General features: G+C 39.0%; 1 protein-coding gene across 10 annotated transcripts in view; it reads left to right on the top strand.

Annotated features, from left to right (window-relative positions):
* The window catches only part of LOC149564688 (protein SAWADEE HOMEODOMAIN HOMOLOG 2-like), a 264,627-nt gene extending 251,970 nt beyond the window's left edge, over positions 1-12,657 (top strand). For all 10 annotated transcript variants that reach the window (XM_089818241.1, XM_089818237.1, XM_089818235.1 and 7 more), the window contains exon 12: positions 11,657-12,657. In XM_089818241.1, coding sequence (XP_089674367.1) covers positions 11,657-12,055 — 399 coding nt within the window. In that variant the 3' untranslated portion in view covers positions 12,056-12,657. The remainder of the gene's footprint in view (positions 1-11,656) is intronic.
* The last annotated feature ends 14,358 nt before the right edge of the window (positions 12,658-27,015 follow it).

The following is a 27,015-nucleotide window of genomic DNA, read 5'->3' as shown; positions in this document are numbered from 1 at the left end:
CAGAGATCCAATCCAACACAACATTGGTGTCCAATTTTCCATCATAAGGAACAACTTCTATAGTAGGCTTTGAATTTGCCCGAGACAACACTCTCAACAACCTTGCTTCATCTTGGTCTTCTTTAGGTTTTGGATTAGTGTTTGGTGCTACTGCTTCATCATCACTTACATCATCAAGATGCGCTTCTGTCCTTTGGGTGGTCTCTACAGCATCTAATCTGATTGCAACTTGTCTTAATGTATCCAATATTGCATTATCAACATTTCCTCCTCCTTGAACCATCTTTATAAATCAAGTTTTTGCAAGATTGTAACTCTCTACAAGTTATAGGTCAAATCCATAGATCTGCAACCCTACAACCCAATTCACTCAAGGTTATACATGATCCAATCACCACAAGCACAAACCTCAAGCTCTAATACTAGCTGACGTAGGGAGGGTATGAAAAACTAGGGCCAAAGGGACATCTAGCTATCCAAACCACCTTGCAAGAGTTAACACAGTAGAAATACAACACAAAGAACAACAACCAAAGGATGAAGAAGAGGAAACACTTTATTGATTCACCAAATAATCAACATACATGTCAGCTATAAGGCCTTCTAGGTTATGGCCAGATACAAAATACATTCAAAATCCACAATCCATATTCAAATTTGGATTTCCACGTACATATGTTTCCAACTTTCACATCCTCTAAGTTCTACCCTAAAACTCAACCTTAGACCTTAAATACTTGTGCAACCACAGGTCGGCCTATATCAAAATTAAACCTTACATTAAATGCATGCACTATCACAAGTCGGCTCACATCAAATATTAACTACCAATTTCAAATTTAAATACATGCAAGGTCACCCAAACTGGAACCAGACACAGACAACTCGGTCAAAGGAGTAAGACAAATACCGGCACTCGACACCAACAGATTCACTTGGCACATAAAGGAACACTTGGTCAACACTAGATTGCTACAGTAACTCATCATCCATTAGAGCTATAGTAACTCGGCATCCATTAGATTGCTATAGTAACTCGGCATCCATTAGAGCTACAATAACTCAACATCCACTAGAGCTACAGTAACTCGACATCCATTAGAGCTACAATAACTAGGCATCCACTAGGGCTACAATAACTCGGCATCCATTAGAGTTGTAGTAACTCAACATCCATTAGAGCTATAGTAACTTGGCATCCACTAGAGCTATAGTAACTTGATATACATTAGAGTTACAATAACTCGACACCGACATGCAAAATGAACAAAGATAAGTAGGATAACAAAGTAAGCCAGGATGCTCCTGCATCATACAATCCCTCCATAAAGAACATCACTGGTCTACGCCCTAAGATATCATAGACCATAATTGGGAGCCTCTTGAACTCAACTGATGTAACTCTCTCATCCACTAGACTGCTTTAGCTGTGCTAACTCATGGAAGTACACCTCTAGATCCTTCCTATCAAACCACTCGATCAAACGATCCACGAACTCTTGATAGGAAGTGATTTTGTTGTGCAACAAGGAAACTAACCTATGGTACCTCCAAATGAAATACTCCGAACCTAATGGCATCCACCTTAGACATAGCACACAAATCCAAATCAGTATCAATCTTGTGAGTCCAAGCTCAAGCTGTAACTCTCCCACTGCCATCAAAATGCTCCAGTGTTATCTTATTGGCAACCTGTTGTAACTTTGTCTGTTGAGCCCTCTGTATTTTAGGTGTCAGCCTCGTCCTAGAATGCTCATATTTCTTAGTCAGGAACCTATCAAGATTCAGATGCTATTTAGTCGCATGTGCTAAAGCATCCCACTCCACAAACTGTGTCGTCGTGTCATCAACAAACGGAGCAACCTCAAACCCAACATTGACTGCATCCACCTTGAGTCTCAAAAAAGTGGGCCTCTACGACCTATTATAGTGCCAGTATAGCTTTCATCTTTGGCAACTGACCTCTCGATCCTCAACTTGAACCTAGTCTCCATCTTCATATCTATCAGCATCTCGGGTTCTCTAATCGACTTGAGATCTATGAGAACCAACATAAACATCTCAAGCCCTTTCCCTACTCTATTCTCGAGGGAGTGCTATTCGCTGCAAAGTGTCAAAAAGATGCTATAGCACAGCTTCCATTTGTTGTCTAACAATCAAGTTCCTGAATGTTTGTATAGCCTCTCTATCAATCACTGAACTTGCATCAACATCTCTGAATACTGTACCAGATGTGTTTACCGCATAGGTTGATTAAGAAATGCACACAAATAATGAACACGAACAGCAATACTCTTTTATTCGCATATGCCAGAACATCACATTATGCTTGATCAGATAAGATGAATGATGATTTACAATGATCCTAGACGGGATATAAATACTATCCGTCGAACCTTTCCGAAGAAGTCCATCGGCCACAACATTATGTCCGCTACAAACTATTTACCCGTCGGCTACAGAATACAGAAACACTGACGACAATCATCCCGTCGGCTATAGAAACACTGATGATGATCGCCCTGTCGGCTACAAAAACACTGATGACAATCCAGTCAGCTGACACCATCCCCCCCAAAAAGAAAAAGTCATCTCCGGACGACAATTACAAAATATCTAAGACAAATTAACAAACAAAATACATTAATAGAGTGACTACAACAAGAAAAATCTGCTTCTATCACATCACTTCCACATTTATCCTGTTACATCTGTAGCCTCTGGTAACACAATACTGTCTCCTCAAGTTGACCTTGATAGTCATCTGTGGTGCTTTCTCTGCTTCCAACATTGGGTCCAATGAGCTAAGTGTTGCTGTACTACCTTCTGGATGACCCACTCCTCCCGAGCTCTCTATGCATCCACCAAGACAGCCTTTCAGCCAACAGCTACTCCCAGTGCCTTTGGTACACAGACACTCCATGCCTGCAGCAGCTTCAAGTCTTCTCAACTGGTCAGACTCCCACGACTGATATCCACAAGGATTGGGGGTCCAAGGGGCAACACCCCCGACAGGGTCCTATTAACACTCCGAATCCCACAAAAAAATGCACAGAACACACTATTTCTGTCATTTTTTGCGGATTCTACACTCTTTATGGCAACCACTGATACTTCCCCTTCCCTTTGACATCATTTGCCACTCATTCCGAACAACTTGAATCTGTTTTTTTTTTAAAGAAAACCCCTCACACCCATCTTCTACACAAACTTGAATAATCTCTCCGCAAATGAGAAACAGAACTCCAACAATCTTTCGCTGAAACATCTCCTTCGACAATGAGAAACACAAAATTCTGAGAATCACAGTGGATGTGTTCTAATACTACTTACAGTCGTACGGGCAAGAGCACAATAGCATCTGCCAAGCACACAAAAAAATCTGAGAACCTTGCCAACGCTATCAAACTTCCGAAAACCTAAGCTTCAGATCTCCCGACACACAAACAAACCTTTCGAAGGGTACAAAAAATGATAGAATACTTAGGAAATCAAGTCTGCAAGCCCACGCACGAGCATGAATTTGGAAGTCCACAAAATCGTCCTCAGCAAGCATGGCAATGCAATTCTTCAACAAAGCGTCCGATCCGCTATTCCAACAGTTGGAAAGCCTGGCCCTTTCGGAGCCCTCTCAACTCATGAGTAAATATCCTTCACCAATTTCCATGGATTGGCGAGAAACGCCGCACGCGCACATCTTCCAGGCAGCGGATTTGCCAGGGGTGAAGGAGGTACGTTTGGTAACGAAGCGCAGAAGGTAATGGTGAATTGTCGTTTCAAACTCTCACCGGACTGCCGCGAAAGACTGACTACTGCGCGGAAAGAAACATTGAAAAAGCTTCCGTAGGCGGAATACAGTGGGAAAAGAGTATTTAATACTCCGCGGACATGTTATATAGCGGGAAAGGACCCCGCGAACAACCTGCCGCGGACAAGTGCCTGCGGAGCACCTCTGCGGACGGGTGCCAGCGGACAGTTGCCTGCAGAGAAACTCCCGCGGATAGCTTGCCCGCGGCACAATCCGCCAACCTTTTTTTTATTTATAAATTTTTTTCTCAAAAAAATGAACACCTCAATTTTGCCTCCAAGTGTCGCCATTCTGCAACGACTTCTTCGATGGTGATGAAATCTTTCGGGCGCAGTATGTTTTCAATTTGGACCCGTTGACTACTTGAGGGATCTCTTCCCCGTCCAAGGTTGACAATTTAATTGCTCCATTGTCGCTGACTTCTCGAATCTAGTATGGTCCGACCCATTTGACTTTGAACTTCCCCGGCTTGATTTCATTTCGCCCGTCATACTTGAGTACCAGCTGCCCCGACTGAAACCTGTTGAGTTTGAGATGTTTATCATGCCACGCCTTACATTTGTTCTGTGTCGCCCACCGTGCCTGCGGTTGTCGCGCATCTAGATTATTTCTTTGTTGTCGGCACCCTTCAACTAATTTTGCGGTGCGATACATTCTCTTCTTTCTATGCGGTCCATTCACCGTGTATCGAATGGTGGGATCTTTCTTTTTTCTAGGTTTGGACTGGATGTTCTTCCCCTTAGCTTCCGCCTTTCCTCCTTCCGCTTCTCTGTATTCATTTTCCCTTGTTTTGTCACCTTTGTCGACCTTTAACATATTGCAACTCGAAAATAGTTCGTAGTCTTCTATCTGCCAGTGGAGAAGGCCATTCATCGAGTCTAGGTCATCGTCATTCGATCCTCCTAGTGTCAATACTCCTTCGTTCGGTTCCATTCTCCTCTTTCCTTCGTCATCATTTCCTTCGTTGTCACTGTCGCCTGCACCTTCTGAGTCTGACAATGCTGCCTCCTCACCTACGATTTGTGTGTGCAGGTCAATTATGAATCTTTTGCCCCCGCGCTCCATTGATAAGGTATTTCGTTTCCAATCATGTTTTACTTTTGCTTGCACCAACCAATTCCATCCTAGAATAGCATCATATCCTTTTCTTTTCAATAGAATGACCTCGAAGTCCAATAAAAATGGTTGTGTTCCAATAGTTACCGGATGCGCCCTCAAGGTTCCCAACGGTTTGATCCCGTGCTAGTCTGCCGTGAGCAACTGGGATGTAGGTGGCCACAGCGTCGGCTTTCCCAACTTCTTCCAAGTATCCTCCGACAACACATTCATGTCGGACCCTCCGTCGACAATTATGTCTGTCAGAACATTTCCCAAAATCCCCATCTCGACGACTACCAGATGCCATCCGGATGTGAGTGCCAATAGCATTGGGTCTGTTGTCATCACTTCCCTACTGTCCCTTCCTGTGTCCTCCGTTGCTTTCGAAAATGGTGTATGATTCAGAATGGCCGTCCATAACTGGGGCATTGTGAGGTCACTTATCTTGACCGATACCTCCGTTTGTAAGATCTTTCGTATGATGTTTTGTTTTGTGGCGTTCCTTGCCAAGGTGTCGGTGATGTCCTTTAATTGAGATGTCTCCGCCGATGATGCCTTTCCAATTTCTGCTTGCGCTTCCCCCAATTTTCTCTTTTCTTCCGCCGGGTCCGGGTACACCTTGGCTTGCCTTCGTGTAATTGCCAGAACCTCCTCTTCATCCGTGCCGACAGTGATCAAATTTATTCCAGACTTTGGGCACTTGGCATCTTCATGGTCGCTGAGTCCGCACCATCTGCACAATAATTTTGGTGTGTTTTCTGTTGTACAATCCCGCGCAAAATGACCCCACAAATTAGATGCTCGGCATTGAACAATCGGCCGTTCATTTGCATCATACTGGATTCGACTTCGACTGTCATTACTATTGTTATTGTTATTTTGCCCTCTGCTATTATTCCTGTACCCACCCGAAGTGGCACCATCAATGTTTGCATTTCCATTCCCTCCTGACGTGGAAGTTGCTTGTGTAAGAAGCACCTGCGGAGATCCTCTGGTTTTCATGTTAAAGGGGCATTCTTTTGTCGAGTGGCCCATGATTTGACAAATGTCACAGAATTGGTTTTTTGGACAGGATCCTTTAGTGTGATCGTCGGTCTTACACTCCATTCACCATAGCTCACTACCTTTTGGCTCCTTTTGCATGTTTTTAAACTCCATCATGCGGATCATGTCCTTTTGTAAGGCCCAGACCTTCTTGCTACTGCCTTCATCGTCGCTACTATCTTCTCTGGCAAGCTTGTCTTCATCAGAATCAGATGCGCTAGTCTTCTTCTTCTTTGTCTTCTACTCACTTTCGAGGTCCAATGCTCTGCTATAAGCTTCCGCATATGACGATGGTTGCACAATTTTCATTTTCTTCCGCAACTTGGAGCGTAGGCCTTCCACAAACCATCTTTTCTGAAGTTCGTCCGCCGGCTTGTTTCCCATTTTGTTTATTAAGTCTTTTAATCTCTTGGCGTAGACACAAACAATTTCATTCTTCCCTTGCTTGATATTGAAGATTTCTACGACAATTTCATTATTGTCACGCAACAGTTGAAATTCAGCTAGAAACTCCTTTTTGATGTTATTCCAACTGTCTAGCTTCTGTGGATCTGTACTAGTAAACCAGTCAATTGCCACACCATGTAGGGTGGTCGAAAATTGCCTCATCCAGTTGTCTTCATCAGTTATCCCATTTGCCTTCTAGATCGTTTCACATGTTTTGCAATGTCGGATGGGATCGACCGTACCATCACCATCGAACTTCAGTAGTTTTTCTTTTGGTCCCGCCATCACAATTGGTTTTTGTAAACAGGCACTGCTCGGTCTTGCAATACTGGCGGTGTTCACTCCCACACCGTGGCTTTGCACTCCCACACCGGTGATTTGCACTCTTGCACCGGCGGACTATTCTCCCACACCGGTGGACTGCACTCCCACACCGGTGGTCTGCTCTCCCACACCGACGGACTGCACTCCCACACCGGCGGACTGCACTCCCACACCGGCGGTCTGCTCTCGTACACCGACGGACTGCATTCCAACACCGGCGATCTGCACTTCAACACCAGTGATCTGCTCTTTCACACCGGCAGTTTGCACTCCAACACTAGCGGTCTCAATAGCTGTGATCCTTGGTGAAGAAAAAGGATCTTCTGAAGTTCTCCCGCAGAAGTGCATCCTAGATGAAGAGGTCACTCCACGCTCATGCTCCCTCGGCACTCTGAGCCGTGCGAGTCGATGTTCTTCCGTCTGAATTCTCTTCCCTCGGCGAACACAAATTCAAGAACTCCTCCCGTGCTTCTTCCACCAACTCCACCCACTGTCGAGTCTCCTCCAACAATGCCTCCGCGCTTCTGTTTCCGTCGGCAGTCTTCTGGAATCTCCTTCAACGGTCTGCCTGCTATGCCAGAATTAAATGTTCTTGTGCAGTACGGATTCCATCTTTTCCCTTGGCCTTATTTCGATCCTTGTTAAGCTGATTTGGCTATAATCCTCATTCCTCCCACCTTCCAAGTTCAGAGGGCAACGACGCCAAATGTTTACCGCATAGGTTAATTAAGAAATGCACACAGATAATGAACATGAACAACAGTACTCTTTTATTCGAATATGCCACAACATCACATTATGCTTGATCAGATAAGATGAATGATGATTTACAATGATCTCTGACGAGATATAAATACTATCCGCCGAACCTTTCCGAAGAAGTCTGTCGGCCACAACATTATGTCCGCTACAAACTATTTACCCATCGGCTACAGAATATAGAAACACCGACGACAATCACCCCGTCGGCTACAAAAACACTGACGACAATCACCCCGTCGGCTACAGAAACACCGACGACAATCCAGTCGGCTGACAAGATGAACCACCTGGACTACCAACATGACCAAATTGTAACTTTGACTCACCTTCCCTAGGTGGAGTGATACAACCTCTTTGGATATAAGGCATGCCTGACACAAATCTCCTATCATCTCCATCAATACAGATTACTAAACTTCAAAGCAAAGCACTACACAATTTAATGACTACAGAAAATAACTAAGCCCAATTCTTGCAGGTTGGTGGGAAACCTCTCTGATACCACTATAATAACCCTCACCTGGCTATAACTTGAACAACTCCGATGTTACCAACTTTTTTCTCACAAATCAAATGTTTGACATTTTGTCAAACACTTGGTAGGCAAACTCTCCAGCAATGAAATTTGAAATGCAAATATGTTAGGATGTTTCTTTGATGCAACCAAAAAGATAAGTGTTCCTTGCGTTTAATTTCTTCGAATTTTGCAATATGAAAATGCTAACCAAATTGAAAAACAAACTTGGAAATAATTTGCACATACAACTTCGTAAGTTGGGATGATTGCTAGAATACCAGTTGGCTACTAAATAATTATTTCACCATTAATACCATAGACTGGAAATAAAATTTAAATTCTTACTACTCAACAGATCAACTAATAATTTATTGATCTGTACTACATCAATTTGAATTACAAAAGAACCTGATTTGCATTGCAATCAATTATCTCACTAAATGACAGGATATGTATTGAAATCATTCACCTCCTGTCAAAACGTATCCAGATCGAACAGTATGAGAAATGGTGGTCGTTATCTTATTTGCAGATCTCATAAAAGTGCCCAACCCTTCCAAGTAACAAATGCAGCTCGCCCAGAATCATACACAGCCCACAGGAAATTGCCGTTGGTACTTAAGAAAAAATCACAGGGCTCAAAACTCAATCGCTAGGCTTAGGAAACACAGCCGCAGGCCTTAGAATTTTTAGTGCAGGCCTGAAATACCTGATCATAGGTCATCCAAGATGGTCCCAACATGTTGTAGGTGTAAAATACTGCTTTGCACAACACTACATCCTCTAATTTGGTAGAACGAGCACCCCCCCACCCCCCCAAACTAATAATAAATCTCCAGCAATGGATAATTAAATCCTCAGAAAGCTACAGATTTTGCTACAATCCACAGTAACTCCGGAATTTGCAAGATAGAATACCAACAAGCATTTATTATTTCTAGCAACAGGCAATTTCTCCAGCTTCAATAGACTTCTTAGATACAGTAAAATACAGTAGAGAAGTTAAAATAAATCCATTCACCAAAGACCTCTTCCAAGTAACACAATTCACAGAAATGGAAGATGCAACACTCAAAAAATTGATCCACAATACTTCAGACATGGAATCAATGCATATCACAAACTCCAAACCCTTATACCTCATCAAGGGCACCAAACCCAATGGCTTCAGAAATATTGACAAGACCACTAAAGCAAATAGATAAACAATAATCGGATGCTTTTTCTCCCAAAGGCATTTGTTTCCCAAACTTCACATCACTTCAAACACTTAGCAAACACCATATCACTTTATAACATATAATAATATAAACCTTAATAATTAATCAATAAATAAGAACTCAACCAATAAATAGTCTCATCCAATGCGGGTGACGAGCAACTTCGAGCGTCACTAGCTCCACTGCAAAATTTGGCAACTGACCAAAATAGACTTACTAAAAATAGTAAATCCGCAACTGAGACCCTCAAATTACCTTGTTAGCTCACGAGAGTCGCTATAATTAACTGACTCATTTGTCAGTAGAAGCTCACCAAAAATGGGTCAATGAGTTTGACTAAAAAACTACACAGCTAAATCCTAATAGCAATATCACAATTTGGCTTGGTGTGGAAATAATGTCCTACTTATCAATTGATGAGCTTAAGAGGCTTTCTAATGAATGGTTCATAAGGCACAACACTTGGTGAAGGCTTTGCAAATGGGGTTGCAATAAGAGTGGGTTTAACCATGGAGGAAATGCCATAGTTAAGCACACTCAAGCTGGAGTAGTACTAGGATGGGTGACCTCCCGGGAAGTCCCGGTGCTTCACCTTTGTGAGCATCACCTAGATCCAATGAGTGCTAAGTGTTCCATTTATTATCATGAGAGATGGATTCATGTTGAATCACTACTCATGAAATATGGATCAATGAGTTCGACTCAAAAACTACATAGTTAAATCCTGATAGCAATATTACAATTTAACTTGCTGTGGAAATTATCTCCTACTTATCAATTGATGAGCTTAAGGGGCTTTCTAATGAATGGTTCATAGGGCACAACACTTGGTGAAGGTTTAGTTAAATCCTGATAGCAATATTACAATTTGACTTGTTGTGGAAATTATCTCCTACTTATCAATTGATTAGCTTAAGGGGCTTTCTAATGAATGGTTCATAGGGTACAACACTTGGTGAAGGTTTTGCAATTGGGGTTGCAAGCAGAGTGGGTTTAACCATGGAGGAAACTCCGTAGTTAAGCACACTCAAGCTGGAGTAGTACTGGAATGGGTGACCTCCCAAGAAGTCCCTGTGCTTCACCTTTGTGAGCATCACCTAGAGCCAATGAGTGCTAAGTGTTCCATTTATTATCATGAGAGATGGATTCATGTTGAATCACTGCTCATGAAATATGGGTCAATGAGTTTGACTCAAAAACTACACAGTTAACTCCTGATAGCAATATCACAATGAAAAGCAAGGTTTGAAGAATAAATATTATAATTGTTCCCTTGTGGATATATCACTCGTATAGAGCAGTGATCGGTTGCTGATGCAACCTTATCATCAAAGTCCAAGAATCACAAGAGTCACATCAGACACAACATTGTATCAAGCATATTCATATCTCCATATCAGAGACGACTCAAGGAAGTAAGTGGCTTGCATATAAACTAGAAATATTATCAGAGACGGGATATTTCCTGTGATCATCCTTATACAACAGCACCGTATAATCTTTTGTTTATCAGAGACGGCTGGCAGGGAATGTGAATGACACATATCGGCACATCAGAGACAACCATAGCATCAGACTATGGTCATAACCTTATTTGAATTCCATTGACATTGGAATAATCATTCTAATTAAATACACACATTATTCATCTCCATCTACAGTCATCACATTGATCTGCATCACAATACATTGCATACATCAATTATTGCCATTACCTAAAAATTTATATTGCTGCATATTGTACCAATTCCATTGGTTCTCTTAATACATAATTCCATTTGGAATTACCAGTCACATCTGTATTTTGCATAAATTCATTTATTAAAAGAGAAATTAAGGTAATTTCCCGTAGTGTCCTAAGTATTGTAAAAGGGGGACATTACATTGCATCTTATCCAATGACATCAATCTATCAACATTGGTGAGGTTACAAATGAGGGACCTAAGGCTCCATGGGATTTGAATCTTCATGGAAAGAACTTCAACATGACAACTTAACCATCATGACATGCCAATATTGGCATCATCTAGAAAGTATTAGTGCTAAGTATTTCAACCAATTGTGAATTTTGTCGTCTAAGCTTTCTAATTTCTAATGATATTCATTTGCTTTGCACAGTTTTATTAATAAATGCTGGAGCAGACATCTAGATATTCTTAATCATAATTGTACAATAGAACACTGATACCAAATGTATATAAACCAGTGTACCATGGGGATGTGTCCACAGTATTTCCATCTGTTGTTTGTAGGTAAGATTTCAATGATAAATCTTATGAATAGTTATTTGAAACTATGTACTTGTGATTCTGAGGAAGTTATCAGACCGAGTATGTGTAGTTGTCTTAAATGTGTTCATGTCCCTGGAGAATACCTCGTTTTGAAATTTTGAAGGATTTTAGCTATACTGACAAGATTTTTAAAAAAACATACAGGAAGTGGTACCTTTAAGGAAAGTCTGCCGGCGTCCAGAGACAGATTTTCGATTGCAAGCACTACAAGCTTCGAAAAGGTCATTACCTGTTGAATATAGTCAAGGTCCACAGCAAGCAGAAGATTCTGCACTATGTAAAGATTCTCTTGATATGCCAGAAGCAGTAAAAGGTAGTGCTGACTTAATGGATCTGAATAATCCACATGCATCCACAGAAACGACTTCCATGAGTATAGATGGTGACCGTGACATGCCCATATCTGCTATTCCTCTACAATTTGTTTCAGATACTGCTGCAGATTTAAATGAGAAAAGTAGTAACCCTTCCACGTCCCCTTCCATGATTCAAGTTTTAGATTTCAACACTGAAGATGTTGAAATGAAATCTACCTATGAGTAGCAATTAAACCATTGCCAGTTTTGTTCATGTAATGTAATTTTTTAATATTTTAGCAGCAGCTTATGCAAATTATAGTTAAGTTTCCCTGTTTATTTCATTTGTTCTTTGTCCAGATTTTGTTTTATGCTTATTTCGAGCTGATGAAATCAGCATTCCTGTAAATGCCTGTTTTCTCACATTTAGATGAGACATCACTTGAACACCATAGCAAGAGCATATGCATGAGATATGCATCTCTTCTTTACGTACAGGCAAGGTACAAATAGCCTTTTTATGTATAGCAAATGATTCTTTGTTGCCACTAAAATGATTCTACTTTGCAAACTGATTGGCATGAAATCAATGCTGACACCTACACAAACCACTGTTTCATCAATATATACAGATTGAAAGAAGGGGCTGGTGTTTTATATTTAATACGTATGAGCCTGTCACTGCACACTGTAAAGTCTTAGTATAGGATCTGTCAGCTCCTTATCAGACTGGACTTCTTATCTAAAGATAGATCAAATTGTTCACATCTGAATGGAAATATCATTTATGTTTGAATATTAGTGGGCATTTTGTAAGAGGCAAGTGGCAAATGCCAAGCATTGAGAAAATCCCTTTTGCATAATTTCTGAACTATTTGATAGCATATATGGTGAAATATTAGTGGGCATTTTTTAAGTGGCAAGTGGGAAATGCCAATCACTGAGAAAATTCCTTTTGCACAACTTTTGAACTATTTGAGTTCAACCAATGACCTGTGGAAATTCGTTTTCATAAAATGCACACAAAAGGGTTTTACCATGGTAACGGTATCCTGGTCTGCTTGTTTTACAATTCTATATAAAAATCTTAGCAGCTACTGTGGCCTTTTAAATTTGCTTTATAGTGTAATCTGTGGAGTGGAACATTATGTAAAATTTTATTAACTTTTTGAAAAAAATCTTTGAAATCCATGTGATTTGTATCAAAGTTTCATGTCTAACATTATAAGTAAATAAGGCCATTTGAACTTTTACTGGCTATATATGAAAGTCTCTAAAGCATCAAATGTATTTAATTATGACTCCGATTGTTAAAATATATCAAAGTATTGTAAAAACAGTGGAGCAGCTTTTAATCTTTGAGCCTATCATATGTAGATGAAGTATCAGTCAACATTTACAGACGGGCTTCATATTGTGAGTAGTACAATTTATATAATTAAGAGTGATCTGCTATTATCAAAGTTATGCAAAAAAAGATTTTAATTGTGAGTAGTACATTTTTATATAACTAACATTGTTGGGTTTCGTATTAAATTGTGACTGCCTAATCATTCGACTCCATTTCTCTTTATGCCAGTAAGTTGAATAGAGGGCAGGAAAAAATAAGTGCTTTCAATTGGCCATTTGTGCAAGGTTTTAACTGATTTTGAATGGCTCCCATTGATACATGTTCTTTCCTTCTTCAGAGTTGCATATGTACCATATTGTATATGTTTGTGTGACAAATCTAACAGTAGACAACGTGTGTATTTTTGTGACATATTTTAGAAACATTTCAAATCTTGTCTTCTTAATGAAAAGCCGAATTCACTTCCAAAATGTACATAGAACTCTACACTGCGGCAGCCCGTGAATAAAAAGTTAAAACGCACAAAACCACGCATAAAAAGCGCATGTCATATATTACGGAATGCAGGTGTCATTGGATGATGGAGACTCAGACCGTTGGTTTGACAGATGAGAACGGAGATGTGTGATTTGCCACCGACATAGGTGGTTCTAATGTTTTTTAAAATTTTAAAATGTTTGGTTCCATCTTTTATCTTAGGGTGTGGTCCTATGAGGGGGATGCATGATCTGTTTTTGTGGAGTGGGTGTCCTATGAAATCAAAAAAAGTTTGCTACGGGATTAATTGGAAAGTAGCTACCTCTATATTTTAGGGTGCAAATTTAAGTGGGTGGAAAAAATGGGGGGCTAGAAATTGCCCCATCGACTTAGGCTTTTCTTGTGCCACTTGTCAATCATATATCAATTTCCAATTTTTATCAGTAATTTTTTTAAACATATTTATTTATTTAATAAGTGAATTGAATATGTTAAAATAAAATAAAAATATCAAAACCACCCACTTTCATAAATTATGGTGCTTAAACTTTTTAAGAATAACACCAGTACAAAATTCTAAAGAAAAGAAGGGTAAAAATTTATTAAGACAGAAAGGAACAACAAGGAGAGCTCAACAAGGAGCTCGATCTTGAGCAACAAGATCATCAAATTCTTGCGCCATCTCAAAGGACAGTTGCCTCCTATCCCTAATATTCCAACTCGAATCATGACTAGAAGCCCATTTGGCTAAACAATCAGCAGCTCTGTTCCATTTACGAGGAATATACGTGAACCTAATGAACTGAAAAGAGTTAGAGAAGAGAATAATATGCTTAACAACAGTGGCCAGTTGCCAACTAACATCCTGAAGCTCCTGCGAAGAAAGCATGTTCACCACCACCTGGAAATCAGACTCACAGATAATCTTACTCCATCCTCGCAAGCAACACTATTCCACAACATATAAAATAGCCTGAGCTTCCATGAGATTGTTAGTGTAATCACCCTTATGAACTGAGAAGAAAAATTTAACATTCCCAGAACTACAACGAGCCACTCCCCCAATACCAGCAGGGCCAGGATTCCCATGGGAAGAACCATCAGTGTTAATTTTCAAAACTCCACAGGGAGGAGGAGTCCAATGCCCATCCCGGTTAACCCGACCCTTCCTCTAATGATGAAGTTGCCTGGACACAGAAGGAAACCTTTGAGCTGCAGCCCCATCCTGAAGATGAAAATTGAGGCGATTACAGATAGCAAGATCAATCGGATCCATACCCCCATCAAGCTCACACTTCACATGAATAGTTTCCTGAAGAGAATGTGATATCTTCCACCAAAGATGCAAAACACCAAGCCGAACATCTTGGAATATGCAACAATTCATCTCCAACCAGATATGCCAAAGCATGAAAGATGGACAAGTAATCCAAGCAGCATGGAGAGAAGAAGACTTGGAGGGAGCACTGCCCAAGCGGGCCCAGAACTCAGGCAAAGAGGAAGCATGCCTACAAGAGCAACCCCAAGCGCTCCACCAAAGGTGCCATATCTGAGTAGAATAGGAGCAATGGAAAAACAAATGGGAGACAGACTCCTCTCCATTACCACAGAAAACACAATAAGAGGGGCCCTGAAATCCCCGTTTACAAAGATTATCCCAGGTAAGACAACGGTTGTGAGCCACTAGCCACATGAAAAAATTGCACTTGGACCAAGAAACTTTATGCCAAACTTGCTTCCACCAAGAGATCTTAGCATCCCCAAATAATTGTCTAGTTATCTCCTGATACCTAGCAGAGACATGATATTTACCAGACAAGGTATCGCCCCAAGCCAAAACATCTAGACCAAGCAAAGAGGAACACTCTCTAGAGGCCACAATTTGAGAAAGCTCTTGATGATCCTTGTTTGTACCTCCAAGAGGCCAATCAGAAGAATGCTTCCATCTGTAACCAACAACAGGTCCCAATTGATAAGGAGTCTTGTAATGAGCCACTTTATGCCATCTAGCGGCAAGAAAAGAGTCACAAAGAGACTGAAGATGAGGGTACATGGATAAAATGGAAGGGAATCCATCCCAAGCATCAGACCAAAACAAAGCCTGAGAACCTCTTTTACATATCCAGAACAGGCCCCTCTTCACCAACATCGCACCTGTCTTCAAAGTATGCCAAACCATTGAGCCACGACCTTCAAGAGGAAGTGCAGAAATAGAGCAAGGATCAACACCATGAAAATATTTATGAGTGATAATACGAGCCCAAAGTTGATGTTGTCCAGAGCACCATCGCCAATAAAGTTTAGCAGCCAAAGCTTGACTACTCAAGAGAGTAGAACGAAGACCAAGACCACCCTCCTTTTTAGGCCTACAAACAGTTGCCCAATTAACCAAGCTCCATTTAGTACTACGCAAATTACCACTCCAAAGGAATTGTCGGGAAAAGTAAATAGGAGCAGCTTGAACCATGCTTCTATAAGTAGGAAGAGTTTGGATAACAGCTTGAAGAAGAGTAACCCGGGCAGCAGTAGAAAGCCATCTATGAGTCCAATGATTTACCTTATCTTGAAGCTTGGTAATCAAATTTTTCCAGAAGAGACGTGGCTGCCTAGAAACAACAATAGGAATGCCAAGATAAGTCAAAGGAAGTGACCCAATCTGAAACCGTAGGATACCAACAATCCTGTGCTGAATAGAATCAGCAGTGTTAAAAAAGTAAATGGAAGATTTGTGGTCATTAACTTTCTGTCCTAAAGCTGCCATAGAAACATCCAAAGCATGTCGAAAGGCTTCGGCTTCCTTGATCCTAGCAAGACCAGCAAGAGCAGAATCATCAACAAATTGAAGATGGGAAAGAGAAGGTAAGCCATTACCCCACTGCCAGCCTTGAATAGAATTTAGGGACACTTGATACTTAATGAATCTGCCCAAGCCTTCAGCCATGATGATGAATAGATATGGGGAGAGAGGGTCACCCTAGCGGAGGCCTCTAGAAGCACCAAATAGTTGAGAAGGTTGACCATTAATAAGAATAGAAATAGAGGCAAAAGTAACACAACTCATAGTCCAACTCACCCAGTCAGAGCTAAATCCAAAAGAAAGAAGAATGCTCCTTAGGAAACTCCATTTAACTCTATTGTAGGCCTTAGTCATATCTAACTTAACAAACATTGCTCTCTCTCATGAAGTAGCCATAGAGTGAATAGTCTCAGTAGCAATAACCACCCCATCCAAAATTTGTCTGCCAGCAACAAAACCACCTTGTTCTTTTGAGATAATAATGGGAAGCCATCTTTTCAGTCTCTCAGCAATCAACTTAGTAATAACTTTGTAAACCACATTACATAAGGCAATTGGTCTAAAAAACTCCAACTCATTAGCACCCTCTCTCTTAGGAATAAGAGTCAAGAATGTAGAGTTCAAAGCTCGAAGCATCTGCTTGCTAGCATAGGATTCCTTAACCACCTCCAACAAATCATGATTAATGATGTTCCAAAATTCCTGAAAGAATTCAACTGGAAAGCCATCAGGACCAGGAGCCTTCCCCTTAGGCATGCCAAAGACCACCTCCTCCAGCTCTTCCAAAGAGATTGGACGCATGAGATAATCATTCATTTCCTGAGTGATAAGGGAAGGAATACAGGACAAATAATATTTTCTTCATTATTAGCAGGAGGAGAGACCTTAGAGAAGAGGGTAGAGAAGTACCAAGTAGCCTCCTGGAACAAAGCTGACAGGGAATTCAGTTGGATACCTTAAGAATTAACCAAAGAAGAGATAGTGCTCTGATTCTGGCGAGATTGCACTGTTTTATGGAAAAAGGCAGTGTTTCGATCACCTTCCTGGAGCCAATCAACTCTAGCCTTTTGCTTCCAAAAAAATTTCTCTCGAATTTCCCATTCTTCTAGAGCTCTAGAAGCAAGGGATTCAGCCTTGCCAAGATCCTCTGAGAAACCTCGATCTCTAATCTCCCTCGTGATGATATCAAGATCTTCTTGAGCAAGCCTCTTCATAAAGTGAAGGTTCCCAAAGCATTGCCTATTCCATATCCTGAGTTGCCTTTTAACATATTAAAGCCTTTTAGAAAATGAGAACATTGTAGTACCATATGCAGGAGCACCATCTTTCCACCAACAGAAAACAAAATCACGAAGAGAGGAGTCACAAAGCCACATCAACTGGAACTTAAAAGGAGGATGCTTCGGAACACAAGCCCCTATAGCAGAAAATTTGATTGGCCAATGATCTGAACCCCTCCAATCAAGGATTTTTGAAGAGATAGTAAAGGTGCCACTAACTCAGAAGCAAGAAACAAGAAATCTATCCAGACGTTCTGAGATAGCAGCAACACCAGTCCTGCAATTATTCCAAGTATAGAGACCATTAGAAGGCTTAACATCAGAGAGATGCAAAAGAGATATGTGGTGCCAAAGAAGAGTTGAAGAAGGCCCCAATCAAGCCAAACCACCATGCTTCTCCTCCAGACTTAAAACTGAATTGAAGTCCCCTGCTAACACCCAAGGATGATAGGGATGACAATTTCTAACATATTGAATATGTTTCCAAAGTTCCTCCTTTCCCGCAAGATCAACAGGTGCATACACATTAGTAACCATGATTACCTCTTCTGAGTCTAGAGCATAAGCAACCATAGAGAGAGCTGAGCGAGAAGACACCTAGCCAAGGGGAGAAATTTTTTGAGGATCCCAAAATATAGCTAAACCACCAGCACTGCCTCCCCAACACACTGGCATTGGCCACGAGACCAAATACTAGAGGCATGTTGGACCATAGACTCCACAAAGAGCTTAGTCTCTTGGATACAAAAAACATTAGGACTATGATCAACCACCAAGTTATGAGTAGCCTTTTGTCTAGGGATGCTATTCAACCCCCTAACATTCCATGAGAGAATAATCATCATTGGGAAGAATTGGGAAAATGAGAATCCAAAGGTTTCACTGAACCAGACTCAATCAATATATCTCCTGTGAGTTTAATCTTCTCTTGGTCTATTTTGCGCCCACTCCTTAGAGGAGGAGTAAAAGAAACCCGCTTAAAGGGTCCAGGCATCAACCCCAAGGGGAGAGGAGATCCCTTGCCCTTACCTGATGGTAGCACATCCTTAACCAAGTCAGCCAAAACAACATCATTATCCTCCAACACCGCAGGAGTCACCAGAGCCTTTGTCACAGGAGCTACAAGGACCTCACAGTTCTGATGTACTACAACTTGGGATGCCTGACAAGCGTCATTAGGAATAGATCCCTCATCTGAGCAAACTGGATCAGAAGAGATAGGAGGAGGAATACCCTCCTTTAGAACCATACTATCCAGCACCTCAAAGCGGTTAAAACCTGAATCAGATAATCTTTCTTTCAAAGGCCTCTTTTGATCACGTCTCTTAGCTCGAGGGCGAACAAGGGTAAATCCATCCTTATTTGCATTTGAGCCTTACCCTTACCTGTAGCATCTTGCGGATTCATCCCCCTGGTAGTATTAGCCATCTGAGATTGTCCTTTCCTTGTAGTATCTGCCAAACCACCAGCATTGCCAGCTGTAGAACCATCAACTCCTTTGAAAGTCGAGTTACGAGGGCACTGACGCTGTAAATGACCATACTCATGACAAATCCGACAGCGAAAAGGGAGGGATTCATAATCTAACTGCTGCACCCAAGAAGAAGCCCCAAGACAAATTTCCAAAGAATCTGGTAATGGGTTATTCAAATTAATTTCAACACAAATTCTAGCATAAGAAATAACCTTTTTATTGAGGGATTGATGTGCGATCGCAGTCGGCTTCCCCAACAAAGCAGCAATGTGTTGAAGGATGTCTTCACGCCAGAATTCCAAGGGAAGGCGAGGCAAGCGAACCCAAACTGGCACTGTTGAAGGGAGATCCTCAGCAGAATTAAATCCTGAATGCTAGGGTTTGACAAATAACCCCACATGGTTGTAGAAATAAGGGCCTCCTTCAAAAACACGATCACGATCAGACATGCAAGAGAATACAAAAAAAAAAAAATTATTCCCTGCCAACATAATCTCCATATCACCTTCCACCTGCCATAAGCGGCGGATCCATGCCTCAAGAGCGGATAGGGAAATTCGGATTCAAAGAAATTTGCATATCAAAGCATGCTTGGTCCAATATTCAATGTCCTCCATTACAGTCGTTGGAGGAATAACCAGAACAGGACGATCATGGCTACGCGGAAAACAACCATTAATTTTTTTCAACTTGGAGCTCTCCCCTGAATAAAATGATTCAGATCGCATTGCATGCATAGTTGGAGAAGAACCATCTGTTCTCACCAACGCAGAAGAAATCCCAGGCCCTTCCATGCAAACAATAAAAACCCCAATCCAAAATTAACAGCAAAAGATTTCCAAAAACACCCACGCAAACTATGTCCAACAGCTAGCAATCCAAACAGAACAGAAAAAATAGTAAAGATCAAACAACAAGAACAGGCTAGGGGAAGAACCCTAGCCCAGCCGACAGCCAATGCTTCTCCACATTCTCACACACCATGAAAATGATAGATTTCCCCACTACAAAATTCATGAGACCTCTCACTTTAAAATAATCTTAAAAAATCACTAGAGTACTTACTGATTTTTTTTAGGAAGCCCCCCTCCATGGGACCATACTATTAGTTGTGTCATAAATGATATTCTTTTTAAGTAACTGGTATTATTTTCATTTATTGTATATGTCTTGAACAATTGTGAATATATTACTTCTAGTATTAGAATAGTCAAACAACTGAAAACAACATAAGTATGTAATAGATGTTGTCCTTACTATTTGGATACAAAATGTACCCACGACCTTACTAGAGCCATCTATCCAAAAGAATAAAGTTTCAAGTTTATATCATGTAACCCTAATAATATATTGATTTGAACTTCCAAATCGATCATGATTAGTTTATACATGCTTATATATAATTGTCATTTCCCATCCTTATAATCGGCGTCTCGTTTGGGTAGTATTGTTAATAACTAAATTAATAAACAAGGTTAGTTTAGTTACTAACCAATAGTCATAAAATAATAGTTGTCGATTTCTTGAAACGAAATAAAGTTGGCCTAGAGAGGGACATGCCTTTCAAGGACATGCCCTTTGATTATTGTATTTAGGTAGGGTGTAGATGTGGATAAAAGACACACAGAAAATACAAGTCTGCTCCTTTAGCATCTCAGCCATATACAATTTATTACAGGGATAAGAACATTTCCAAAATAGATATTATACTATTGGTAACACTTCATACAAGTTTGATAAACAAAAGATCATCTTCAACAAGAAGATTGAAGGCATTGTATCAATTTGATTGTTTAGAATTTGTAAACAATTTACATAGTATCAAAGCTTTGGTAGTCGAACCTATGCTTTGGAAATTAACAATCAGACTTTAAATATTTAGCAACATCATTCTACCTTCAATGATGAGCGTAGTCAGACCCAAGGACAGGTTTGATGGAAAAGAACATTTTGTTGCTTAGAAATTCAAAATCATGATGATTCTTGAAGACAATGACGTAAGATAGTATGTTGATAAACAATTCAAGCAACCTGATGTTGATCCTCATAAAACTATCTAGAGTAAATGAAACAAGCAAGCCATGCAAATCATATTAGATGGAGTGAAAAATGAAATAGTACCTATGCTAATGAAACATCAAACAACATTTAATATGATGAAGACATTGTTAAATGCATATGAGGTTAACAATGCAACTAGAACCCTTGCACTAAAGAGGTAATTAAATCATATACAGATAAAGAAGGGAGAATCTATGAATTCATACTTCCTAAGAGCGGCTAGTCTAAGAGGTGAACTTGCAAGTATAGGGACCATAATTGAAGGCAAAGAACTAACACTTATGGCTATAGATGGGTTACTGGATTTATGGGAAACATTCTTACAAGGAGTAAGTGCTAGAGACAATCTTTTGACTTCAATAGACTTAAAGGAGATTGTCTTCAAGAAGAATCTACGAAATTTAAGAAAGGAGGAAATTTGAAAACCCTAGTTGAAGAACTTCATGTTCTCAACACAAATTCCTATAAAGGTAAGAAGAAGCACTTCAAGAAGAAGGCTAATCAAAGAAATGACAAATCTAAGAAAGATTTATCCAAAATAAAATGCTTCAAATGTGAAATTTTTTGACACTATAGATCTAATTGGCACGAGAATACAAAGCAACAAATAAATTGTATAAATGTTACCAAGAAAGAAGAAAACTATGATCTTGAGAATTTGTATTGTACTCTGCACTATCAAATGAAGTATTAAGCAAAGCATAGGTAATTGATAGTGGATCATCTTGACACATTACAAGATACAAAGAAGCACTAGATTCAATATCAGAAGAAGTTGACGGTGAAGTTACCATTGGTGATAATCCCTCTCATTCAATCAAAGGAATTGGGAATTGCACCTTGAAACTAAAGTCAGTTATTTCTCTACATCTCAAAAGAGTACTCTATGTACTAGGAATAAAGAGGAATCTAATCTTTGTTACAACTTTTGAAGATGATGGATAGAATGTTGCATTCATGGACTATAAAGTAATGACTTGGTCTAAGAACTCTTCATTTAAGAAATCAAAGTTGATTGGTCAAAGAAAAAGATTTTGTATGAATTAAATACAGAACCTAGTCAACCTATTCAAGCCTTAATTCATGAAGTTGTTGATATAAATGAAATATGGCACAAAAGGTTAGGACATCTAAATTTCAGAGCCTTAACAACTATGGAGAAGATGGTTACTAGTTTACCTAAGTTGAGTAAAGATCATTCAAGCATATGCAAAGGATGCACTTCGGGCAAGAACACCAAAAGTCCATTTTATGCGCTTTGGGTAAGAAAAGCTAACAATGTTTTGGAATCAGTCCACTTAGATTTATGTGGACCTATGTATGTTCCTTCTCATGGAGGACTATGGTACTATATACTTTTTATAGATGACTTCTCTCGAAAAACTTGGATTTACTTCTTAAAATGTAAAGAATCAGAAGAAATCTTTAAGAGATTTATAGAATTCAAAACCTTAATTGAAAACTTATCAAGCCACAAAATTAAAACTCTTAGGAATAATGGAGGGGAGTATACATCATATTTGTTTAAAGAGTTTTGTAAAGAAGCGGGAATTAAGAGGGAGTATATTGTTCCTTATAACCCACAACAAAACGAGGTAGTAGAAAGGAAGAATAGAACAATTATAGAAGCAACAAGAGCTATGATATTTGACCAAAATTTAGAATATTATCTTTAGGTAGAAGCCTCTTGTACTATAGCCTATATTCAAAACATAAGTCCTCACTCCCACCTTAGAGATAAAACTCTTGAAGAAGTCTTAACGAAGGTTAAATCTAATATAAGCCATCTTAGAATATTTGGGTGCTCATTATATATACATGTTCTAAAAGAAAAGAGAACTAAGTTAGAATCCTCTGGGAGGAAAGGTATTTTTGTCAAGTATAGTGAAGCATCTAAATCATATAGGATTTTCATACCAGGTCAGAAAAACATTGAACTTAGTAGGGATGTAATATTTGAAAAAGATTTAGCATTCAAAAGAGACCTAGTTTTGAAGATCCCTCTCATTTACCTAGTTATGAAGAAAATCATGAATCTGAGTTTCAAAGGGAGAGCATTGAAGAAATTGAAGATGAAATTCAAAATCTTAATCTTGAGGAAACTCAAAATCCAAAGAAAAGACCACTTTGGGCCATTACAAGTGTAGAGGAAGCATGAGACTTCACTGCACCATTTGGAACTTTTAGAGAAAGCAAAAGACCCAAAAGATTTTCTAGTTATGCAGCAAACATGAGTGATTTATCTAAATCAAAACCAACCAATGTTTCAGATGCTATTAAACATAGAGCTTGGAAAGATGCTATGATAGAAGAATACCAATCTATTATTAAGAATGGTGTATGGGAAATTGTTCAAAAACTTAAAGGGAACTTTTGTTGTTTCTTCTAAATGGATATTTAAAATCAAGCATGCTATTGATAGTAGCATTGAAAACTATAAAACCATATTTGTAGCCAGGGGATTCTCTCAGAAAGAGGGAATTGATTATGAAGAAACCTTTGTTCTACTTGTCAGATACACCTCTGTAAGAGCAGTCCTAGGTATTGCAACAACAAAGGGATTGAAAGTACATCAAATGAATGTAAAAACAACATTTCTAAATGGAAAGATTATAGAAGAGGTATATTTGGAACAACCCGAAGGATTTGAATCTCATAACCCTAAAGTCTTTGTTTGCATGCTCAAGAAAGCTCTCTATGGGCTTAAACGGGCTCCAAGGGCATGGTATGAAAGAATTGATAAGTATATCTCTAGTTTAGGACTCTCCCAGAATGAAGCTGATCTAAATCTCTATTATAAAAAGGATAAAGATGATATGATAATTTTTATACCATATGTTGACGATTTACTAATAATAGGTGATGATCATCTTATAGATCAATGGAAGAAAAATCTAATCAAAGAATTTGAAATGAAAGATTTAGGACTCCTTCATTACTTCTTAGGACTGGAAGTATGGAAAAATTTTGACAGCATCATACTTAATCAAGGGAAATACATTAGACATCTTGGAGATATTTGGAATATGGAATTGCAAACATGTGTCTTCTCCAATGGAGACTAATCTACACAAATTTAAGGAAGCAGTTGTAGAATTACCCTCCATAGATTCTACTCTTTATAGACAGATGGTTGGGTCTCTTATGTACTTGGTAAATATAAGACCTAATATTTGCTATGTTGTTAATGCCTTAAGTCAGTTTATGTGTGAACCAAAGAAGATTCACCTAGTTGCAGTCAAACACATTATTAGATACTTACAAGACACTCTTAACCTTGGACTCAAGTATGAGAAAGTTGACTAGGACTTACATGGGTACACAAACTCAAATTGGGTTGGAAGTGTTACTGATAGGAAAAACACTTTAGGATGTTGTTTCAGTTTAGGTTCAACAATGATATCTTAAATATGCAGAAAGCAGACATCAATAGCATAGAGTTCCACATAAGTTGAATACATTGCTGCAACAATGGCTTCAATAGGCAGTTTGGCTTAGAAAGTTACTTGTGGGATTATTTGGTCAACCCATGAATCTTACTATTATTCATTGTGATGATCAAAGTTCCATCGAGCTTTATGTGATTCCAGTTTTTCATGACAAGTCCAAGCATATTGAAATTCCTTACCATTATGTAAGAGATATGGTAGACAAGAATACTTTAGAATACATTTGCACTGTACATTAGACAATAGATATTCTTACCAAACCTCTCTCTAGAGTGAAGATAGATCACTTCAGGAAAAGACTTGGTATGGTTGAATTATAATACATTTGTATTCTTTAATTATTAATGAAATAATTGAGTTAAAATTAAAATTATTATTGTGATGTTTTGAGTTCCATCAAGCTTTATGTGAATCCAGTGTTTCATGACAAGTCCAAGCATATTGAAATTCCTTACCATTATGTAAGAGATATGGTAGACAGGAATATTGTAAAATTAGAATACATTTGCACTGTAGATTAGACAACAGATATTCTTACCAAACCTCTCCCTAGAATGAAGATAGATCACTTCAGGAAAAGACTTGGTATGGTTGAATTATAATACATTTGTATTCTTTAATTATTAATGAAATAATTGGGTTAAAATTATTATTGTTAGGCTATTGATTGTTATGGGCTCCACCATTGTATTCATTATTTAAGAGGTGATGATCTCTGAAATAATGAACACTTGTATAAAAGACATTATTAGAGATGACGATCTCTTAGATAATGTGTTGAATAGTAGAGAACTACTGTCAGATTTGGATGAGTTTGAGATCACATTGTGAAATAGACATTGCCATGCCTATAAGTCACAACTTGGATAAATGAAGAATTTAATCATTCTCTAGATTTTATCTTGTGAACTAGTAGATCTTAACTCAAGATCATATTGTGATATAGGCCTACCGGTACCTACAAGTCACAACTTGGAGAAAGGAAGAATTTAATCATTCTCCAAATTTTTCCCTGTACATTGCATCCCATGCAATAGCATTATCACTAGTATAAGTGATAATTCATATATAGTAATATGGCATAGTATCATGTGTTCAATGATTCCACATGCTTAGAAGATTTAGATAGAAATAGAGTATCAATCTATGCTTATTCATCTTAATTGATGATGTTAGATATGTTATCTCTCAGTATGATTAATAAGTTAAGAGGAAGTGTTAAGTTTATATCATGTAACTCTGATAATATACTGATATGAACTTCCAAATCGATCAAGATCAGTCTATACAAGCATATATATAATTGTTATTTCCCTTATAATCAGTGTCTCTTTTGGGCAGTATTGGTAATAGCTAAATTACTAAACAAGCTTAGTTTAGTTACTAACCAATAGTCATCAAATAATAGCCACCAATTTCTTGGAATGAAATAAAGCCGACCTAGAGAGGGACATGCTTTTTCAAGAACATGCCCTTTGGTTGTATTTAGGTAGGGTGTAGATGTGGATAAAGGACACATAGAAAATATAAGTCTACTCCTTTAGCATCTACAACCATATACGATTTATTGAAGGGATAAGAACATTTCCATAATAAATATTATATTATTGGTAATGTATATGCTACTTTAGTATGTTAGAAACACTAAATTAAAACAATCAAAAGCATTTGCATACTAATTTAACATAACTTCATGAGAGACAAAGTGAAGTCCTCACATGAGAATATGAGCCATGGATAGGCTCTCTCAATGAGGATGATCACTTGATGTAGAGGTGTGTCTAATAGCTAAGATGACTTGATTATGTATGTATGCTCAAATGCTCAAATGGGCTTCAATGGAGGCTTTTTGATAGATTTTGGTGAATGGATTTGATGTAAAAATGGCTTCTCAAAATGGCATTATGGCTTTACTTTCTAGATTGTGTTAAAATGGCTTGGGAGAGGATTCCTTAAATAGGCAAAGGGCTTGAGGGATCAAGGGCTAGGATGCAAGGATGGGAGAAAGCTTATGAAAGGTTTAGATTGAATGAGAGGAGAGCACATGGATTGTGCTTCCTTACACCCAATCAGGGAGTGACACATGTCACAGGGTCATTGGTTAGAGAAAGAGGGGTTGAGGGGTCAACAAAAGAGGCTCAAAGCTAATAAAGACGCTCATAATGGCTTGTAAGAGCAATGAATGGGCTTGTAAGAGTCATTTATGGCTTTGTGGGCTTCATAAAGTTTTATGGTTGGGCTATTTGTGAGAGAGTTGAGATATTTTCACTTGGGTTGGATTAAGAAAGTCTTAAGCTTGACTTAGGAATGTGCAAATG

Source organism: Cupressus sempervirens, chromosome 3 (genome assembly GCF_028749045.1).
Source record: "Cupressus sempervirens isolate cs-2001-9-10 chromosome 3, ASM2874904v1, whole genome shotgun sequence".
NCBI classification, from domain to species: Eukaryota; Viridiplantae; Streptophyta; class Pinopsida; order Cupressales; family Cupressaceae; genus Cupressus; species Cupressus sempervirens.
The sequence above is the reverse complement of the archived record's forward strand: the minus strand, read 5'-3'. Positions and strand labels throughout refer to the sequence as shown.